This window comes from Lytechinus pictus, chromosome 11, assembly GCF_037042905.1.
Source record: "Lytechinus pictus isolate F3 Inbred chromosome 11, Lp3.0, whole genome shotgun sequence".
Lineage (NCBI taxonomy): Eukaryota > Metazoa > Echinodermata > Echinoidea > Temnopleuroida > Toxopneustidae > Lytechinus > Lytechinus pictus.
The window spans coordinates 28,746,248-28,754,630 of NC_087255.1; the positions used below are offsets into that span (position 1 = coordinate 28,746,248).

The 8,383-nt window shown below is 35.4% G+C and overlaps 1 protein-coding gene across 1 annotated transcript in view; it reads left to right on the forward strand.

Moving 5' to 3' along the window:
• Window positions 1-7,192, forward strand: part of LOC129271133 (zinc transporter 7-like) — a 33,184-nt gene extending 25,992 nt beyond the window's left edge. The window contains exons 10-11 of the mRNA XM_064106284.1: window positions 2,584-2,733; window positions 3,207-7,192. Of these exons, the coding sequence (XP_063962354.1) occupies window positions 2,584-2,733; window positions 3,207-3,254 (198 nt within the window). The 3' untranslated portion in view covers window positions 3,255-7,192. The remainder of the gene's footprint in view (window positions 1-2,583; window positions 2,734-3,206) is intronic.
• The last annotated feature ends 1,191 nt before the right edge of the window (window positions 7,193-8,383 follow it).

The following is an 8,383-nucleotide window of genomic DNA, read 5'->3' on the forward strand; positions in this document are numbered from 1 at the left end:
CATACAGCACCACTCTTTGTTGTCACTGTCTAAAATTTGATTTAAACTTTGAGAATTTGAATTTCTTATCTAAGTAATCCAAAGGGATAAGACAAAAATATTTGCAGATTACTTATTTCAAAGTATTTTTATACCTATAACTCCCCAACTCTGCTCTAGCTGCACTGCACGTTGCCTAACGGCCTTCCACCAAAGGGCCAGGCCGACTCGCCCCGTGAGCAAGTGACCGCGTTCGCGTAAGTTCACCCGAAGCCATGACTAAATTCTGACCATAAACATCACCTAACTAATCACTCTCTGACAATATTTCAAAGTATCTTTTATTACAGTCGATCCTTTGGGCCATTAAACGATAATATTTCCAATGTTATCATGACAAACAATTTTAATGAGATAGTGGCATTGTAGAAAAAACAAATTTATAAGCACGAAATGGCACCAGATAAATCATCAAACATACAGCGCAGCGTTCGGGACTGGTGAGTGGTACGGCTCTCTTGGAGTTTTCGCCCCGACGAATTCGGCGAAAACGCTACCATTGCGCCGTGCGAATGTTCAATCTGCGGCTCTCAATCAGAGACTTGAATGTCTCTTTTTGCATTATCGAAAATGTATCATAGACTTTGTTTGATTTGTTTACAAGTAAGTTGCATATCCGTCGTGATAATTAGGAAAATCCATGATGTCTTCTTCTAATTCTGTAAAAATTACCTCTTCAAAGTGCCTGTGTCAGAAAATTGCCGGAAATCGTAAAAACTTGCCTAAAATGTCTCTTTTTGAAAGTTCATCCATGGTCTGGAAAAAAATGTTATAATTTATGTAGACGTATACCGTAAACAAATACATCCTCGATCACTGAAATGAAGTGTTTGCTAAGCTTTTATATCTCAGACCGCGTTACCATGGCAACTTGGGAAAACCTTTATTTTTTACTAATAAAATTCTGGTTTTAAGGGTCATTTTAGAGACATAAAACTAACCATATTTTGAAGTATTGGGTTTAAATTTCACATAAAACTGAATTATCTATGTTTATACTTTCGTATATGAATATTCATATTTCTTGTAGAATCCTAGTTTTTGATTGGTCAATGTTTCAGTCATGGATAATAACTGAGCGTTAAAAAATCTGAAAATGCGCATTTTATCGGCAACCAACAAGCAAGATGGCGGAACACATTAAGTTGGCGCTATGCACGTACGTGGCCAGAGCTCTGGGGGACAATTCGCTCAGTAAAGGCCTCAATGATGGTGATTTTCTGTTTCAGACAGAGTTTACATTTCAGGAATATTATTCAAAACTGCCAATAAAGTTTGATGATTTCTTCATTGTCATGTATATTTAAGTTCTTAATGAATACATTCTCACCAAATTTAGACTCCCCCATAGAGAAATTAAATTTTCATGGAGATCTGCGTTTTCAAAGAACTTCAGGAAAAGTTAGGGTTTGTGGGCCTTTATTACATGTACATGGCTGACTAGGGTATTGTACTGGAATAAATGGAGTAGAAATTAGATATTGAATTCATTTATATCCAAGTCCAACTCACAGTCACACACACACTCACAAACCCACACACACCCACCCATCCACACACACCCACATCCAAGATTCTAAACATGATAAATAACTTTAAAAATCATACAATATTAAACAAAAAGTAATAATTCCTTAATAAGTGAACAGGTATTCCTCAAAATACAAAAAAGTAGCATTTAAAAAGAGCCCCCGAAATTTGACAAAAAAATTAAAATGGAGCCCCCGAAAAAAAAAAAAAAAATTGTCAGTGACTTAACTTTTAGCCAAAGTCAAAACCTAACTAAAACAGGTTTTACAACACACAATCTTATTACAATACATTGTAAAACAATTATAAATACTTCCTTCGGTTGTTGATTGTAATTTTATAGTACATACATTTCCTCCATCCATTTTGTTAATTGGGCAAAAAGCTCCCCTTGTATGTTGAAGAAGAGCTTTTTGAAGTGCTCCTCTACCGCTCTCCTTAAAAGTTCTAGGAGAGCTTTTTATTGCTCCCCTTATAATTATAAAACCGAGTCCCTGCATGAAAACTGATGACAATGTGCCTCTATTTAAAGTTTGTTGATTTTTTAAACATGAGATTCAATTAAAATTCACTTTGTGATTGTTGCTACAACTTAAAGGTAAAAGACAGTAGTTGCTGCAAACAATTATTTCATGAGGAAGTCTTTTAAATCAAGGTTAATTGTCACCATATTATCATACATCTAAATCTGGTATGATAATGTAAACTTATCTTAGTAAAATCATGAAATCTTAGCTCAAAATCAATAATTCAGTTCACCAACGCAGAAAAGCATATGTGGGACAGTGTATTAATATTGCTTCAAAAAATGCCCAACATTTGATGGAATTCTGTGCTTATTTTGCTCATTTCTCAGCTATTACGCATGTTATTTAATTTTATACATACAAACACTTTGGTGGTAATTTCATTGGATTCTGTTTGAACTCATTTTGAGATCATTACCACAACTGGTATTTAACTTTAAATGGAATATAATGTTCAACTTCAATTTCTCCTGTTTCATACACACAGGTAGCAAACCTCGAGGGTGTGTACAGTATTCAAGATAAACATTTTTGGACTCTCTGCACCGACGTCTATGTTGGTACAATGAAGCTGGAGGTCGGACCCAACGCTGACATCAAATACATCATTACTCAGACTCATAACATTTTTTCACAGGTAAGCAACAAGAATTGAGTCCTTTTTTGTGGTGATAAAGCAAGATATATTAGAGTAAAGTTTGATTGCATTCAAGGATATCTTTCCTATGTCCTTTCCTATGTCCGTCATACCTTTACTATCCAAATGGTATTGATTTACGTAGTTAGATTCCTCAAAGTACATGTAGTGTTGAAGATGGAAACCATTTTTGTTTGGTTTTATTCCATTATTTCAATACGAACTGAAATCGTTATTTTAGCTAACATGAAAATTGTGCAATGCTTGTGCATTAAAAGTGAATTTTTGCATTACTGTATTGCAATATGCTGTTATGTGTATTTATTTAGACATTATCCATCATGTTTAAGATATACATGTTTAAGATATACAAGTATGAGAGTTTTTTCTTTCCTCTAAAAGACAATAAAAGACAGTAGAAGTTGATTTTGTTTTATAAAAAATCTCTTTATTCATTATTTCCTACATTCTAGGCCGGTGTTAGGCAGCTTTATGTGCAGACTGATTACAGCAGCGTATGATGATAACTCCGACCAAATCTTCTTTTAATACTTGCCCATAACAACGTGATGAGTGATACCTCAGCAAACAATGTCATATAGTGGACTCGGCTCTTCAGGTGCACCATACTGTGACAGGAAGACTGATGGGTGGATTGATGATTGGGTCTTCATTTACTTTCCATTTTGTCTCATCTCACATGGTCTGGTCCTACTTCGTCTACATCCAGTTAATCTACTTAACATTTGGTCTCATTGCCATTTACCATTAATAGAAATAATATGTAACGCTTATATAGCGCTTAACTGCATACTATAACCCTGACTTCAGCACGGCGACCCTGATCGGGCACTCGAGGATTCAAGGAATTCCTTCCTATCTCAGGTACCCATTTACTACACCTGGGTGGAGAGTGCCAAAGGATGCGAGTGCTGCGGTGGGATTTGAACCCCGGACTTTGTGGTTCAAAGCGCGGAGACTTATCCACTGAGCCACAACACCTCTACAAGTTTTCTCCTCTTCATCTAATGTCCACTTGGTCTGACACCACAAATGGTTGGGTGAAACCTTAATGAAACAATTTTCATTTTACAAAATAACAAATATTAAGTAAACTAAGTAGAAATTAGACCAGCTGGGCATTACACTAATGGAAATTAGACTAAGTGAGTATTAGACCAGACAGCAATTAGACCAAATAGGTTTTGCCCATGTGGTTTTAGACTATCTGAGGAGTAGACCAACTGTTTGTAGAACAAGTTTATAAAAGACAGATGCTTCCTCAAATGTTGGACTATTTGTATTTATTTTGACAAGTCAACTTTACTGAAGTTAAATCTAATGTGACTGCAGAAATCAGTTTCAGAGAAATTCAAAATTTATGTGGTTTGTGCCTGTGAATTTTATAGGTGTCCTCAACTCGACATTAAAGCTGAATCGATGGAATGACAGAATTAGCTTCAATTCAGGAGAAAAACTGAGTTTGAAAACAACAGAATGTAAAGATTATATCTAAATCAACATAAGTCTCTGATTTGATATTTGACGTCAGTGAAAGTGACGGGGGCTGAGTTGATTAAACTCATAACTTTATACTTAAATACTAGGAAGAATTCTATTGAATTCTGAAATAATGTTCGTATGTGTCAAGATATTTCTACACTTATTATTTTGGTAGCCTTGTGGTATGGTGTCTAGACACACTCCGTTTGATTACAAGATAATGGGTTCGAGTACCACCAGTGTCATTCCTTCCCACCAGTAAAAAAATCATCTACATTGTACTGCACCGGACTCATAGTTGATTGGTATCTGGAAGAGATTTGGAATTCCTTGATATGCTTGTGTATCAAGATGGTAATAGAAAGTTTTAGTTTTGCAAGTGTACATATAATGAACTGCTACATAGTGATATCATCTCAAGGTGCAGAGGCCAGTGGTCTCTCCCTCGTCCACTATCAAAACCAAGAATGTGAAACAATGATTCTCGTGTTGTGTATCTAGGGCTATGTAACGCAAAGAATAGCTATCAATTGCTAAATGAACTGACCAATCAGTATCAATGTTACACACGCATTTGGTTTAAAATACTGATCAGGGACCGATCAGTGCGGTTCTTTCATATTTGCAATCCATCACAAACCTTTGTGTTACGGAGCCTAGGACGCACTTCACTAGCATCTACAGGCTTTCACATGTGTGACGTCATTGTAAGCCGATTTCCCTTGGTTGTAACAGTTTAAAGTAATCTAAAGGTTTTAACTGTAGTCAGTGGGTCCACCCGACTCTTTTATATGTGTACTCTATCTGATACACACACAAACTCGATAACTACTTAGTGATGTGTACTCTATCTGATACACACACGAACTCGATAACTACTAAGTGACTGAGCATGACTGCTTGGTTTGTAGTCACAACCACAACTGACTTTATTACATACACTGTACATGGCTACATAATGTGGCATGGTGATAATGGAAGTATGAACCAGATGGAGAGAACAAGGGGTTGTTCATGATGGGGGTAATACAGTATGGTCAATGATTACATAATAGGTCTGGAGGATGGAGACATGGATGAAGGTGAGCCTGGGAACAGGTAAAACAGTAGGTGAGATTATGAGGCTTGAGGGCTTGAATGAATGACATGATAGAATGAGAGGATGACTTGATGAAGAATGAAATGTGTGTATGAACACAATACCGATATTGACATGGTGTTGCCATTCCTGAACTCTTATGATAATAACACCTTGAGCACTGACCTCTGTAGAGTGGAAAGGAGTGTTCAACATCATGATCATTATTCTTACTAACATCCTTGGTTGCTGTAATTTTGATAAGATTCTTTTTCTTCTGCTATACATATATTTCATATTTATTCTTAAATGCCTTTTAACATCAATATATTTTTGGTGTGGGTGAATGCTAATGAGGAAAAAATTTAGTTCAAACCAACAATGACTATGACGTTCTTTTGTGTTGCAGTGATATTGTAAATTCCATTTCTCAGAACCAAAATTAGAAATTCTCTGCACGTAGTGAATTCTTTTTAGAATTCTGGGTATGTGGTGTGATCTGTGCCTAGGAATTTATCTAGCTCTGGCATTTCATTCCAAAACATGTACAATGAATAGGGGTCATCCAGATGAACCACTGCATAGTGGTTTCGTGAATACTGTGGGTATCATGGTGGGTTTCCAAGAAATCTGAAGATAATGATGACAAATATAATATGTGTAGACCATTGGGCATGGACCTGTCCACGGAGGATTATCTATTGTTACTGGGGGTGCTGTGACAAAGTTCAGCATCCCCAGTAAAAATAGAATAATCCTCTATGGCCAGGTCCCTGCCATTGTGCATGAGACTCCTGCATAATAGACTCTTGCACATCCCCTCAAAATCTCTTTCTGTATCACAGCCTATACTCGTATAATGTAATTATATACACAATGCCTGGTGACCTCACGCCAAGCCTTGGTTCCCTGTCTGAAATCACACATAATGTGGCCTTTGAACTTGTCATGTCTGCATGCACGTTGGCACTTTAGGATGTTGTTAGGTTTAACTTTTCGTTAAACACCCCCCACCCCCCATGTAAACTCTCAATCAAAGCATATGTCATATTGGTTTTATTCTTTCAAAACCGTCATTCCACAATTATTTGTTTATGACTAATTATACAGGTTCCTTAAAATATGCTGCATGTTTGCCAACTCATCCATATTTTTTTCTTTTTCATGACAATATTAGTATTCAATATCTCAGTAACATTTTAGTATTATTGCCAATTTGAGGATCAGTATGTTTGTAAATCAGTTTTTACACCCCAGAATGTTGCTTTCCAGTAGTCCGACCTCTCTTGTTCTAACCTGATGTTCAATATGTAACAATGCTGAAATTGAAATGTTTTCTTGACTGATTAAAAGCCTTGAATGCAGTGACAGTAGTGACAATATTGTACAGGGAACATACTGGAATTTTTTAATGGTCACATATTTTTCCTTCCTTTTTTATGAGCGGTGATGTAACCACCTGTAAAGGTTACGACAGGAAGTGGCAGCTTTGGGATAATTGGCATAAAACTGATCATAAGTGCTCTCATATTTTCTAAACTCCATGAAATGTCCATTCGAGACATCATTTGACGTTATTATTGAATATATTCAACTGATATTTTTCCAGCTTATTGATTTGTACATGTACAAACAATCTGGGAATGGCATTTCTTTTCAGTTATATGTGGTCCCGTTTACATCAGATATTTTTCAAGTTTTTCATATCAAGTTAGTTCTATATTTGATTTTGAATATTGTACCGCTATCTACCCAAGTTTAGTAAATGGGTACATGGCAGAAATATTTATTCCTTTTCCTTAACGCTTGTCTGTGACGGCCGGGCCACATAAAACCAAGGTAATGATGACGATTATAGCCTTGTGCACTCAACAGAATGGATAAGTGCACTTTATTATTTGCATTATCATTATTATTTAAAATATTATTTTTTCTATTTGAAAAGAAACATGCATTCTGTTTATCCTTGACCCTTATGAATTTCTATTTGTACTGTTCTGTTGTCTCTTGTAACTTGAATAGAATTAGAATTTCAGTACTATTAGAAAAATACTGGCTTATCTTATGTTTAGTTTTACATTGTTCTAGGTGTTTCTTTCCTCATCCATATTTTTTGTGGCCGTTTCCAGACTCTATTTGTTAGCATATCTGTGGTGCTTTACTTTGAATTGGAGAATTCAAAAAAAAAAAGAGACAGGTACGGTTTCATTCAGTGCTTGTTATATTGATATTTCATAGTTTTTTTGAATAAATATTTATAAATACACTATCAAGAATAATTTTAATTTACCACACTGAATTTCAATTGCTACTTTTTGATTTTCTACTTCTTCTATGAATTATAACTTTTATTAACAAAAAAGTTTATGCTAGGTTTTATTATCATACATCATGTATTAGTTCTCAAAGTGCAATCATTACATAACCTCATGGGGAGCATTTCATGAAACAAAAAGTCATTTTCACTGACTATTGTTATCAGCTACCAAAATCCTTGCATCTGATTGGTTGATTGTAACTTTTTCAGTGAAAATCACTGGCTATTTGTTATATGAAATGGCTCCCATGGTCATGACCTGCAGTGTTTTTATTAAGATTCATATCCAGGCAGTTGAGACATAAATATTATCTTCATTTTTATCTTATTTTTACTTCAAAGAGGTTGTAAAGACATATTTTAAAAGCATTTTCTTTAGCCTAATATATATATATTTTTGTCTGCTCCTGTCCGAAGCAAGTCCATTATCATGTGTTTGGGTGGGATATTTAGTGAGAATTTAAAAGGGAGAATGTAATTTTAAGTGGGTGTTTTGTTTTATCCTGACACTAACAACGGCTCTCATGACTTACAGAGAAATAGGGCTTTGAATTGTGCATTGTGATCTAGTGAGGTTTAATGGAGGCCCAAATCTCTTGATTGCGTAATTCTACCCAAGTGTCAGTTTGGTGAAATTCCAATAATGAATTAAGAATATGGACATATATTATTGTTTTGGGGCAAGTACCAAGATAACTTCACATTTTTGTGGAAATGATCTCGATTTCATTTTAATCATGGAATGTCCATAA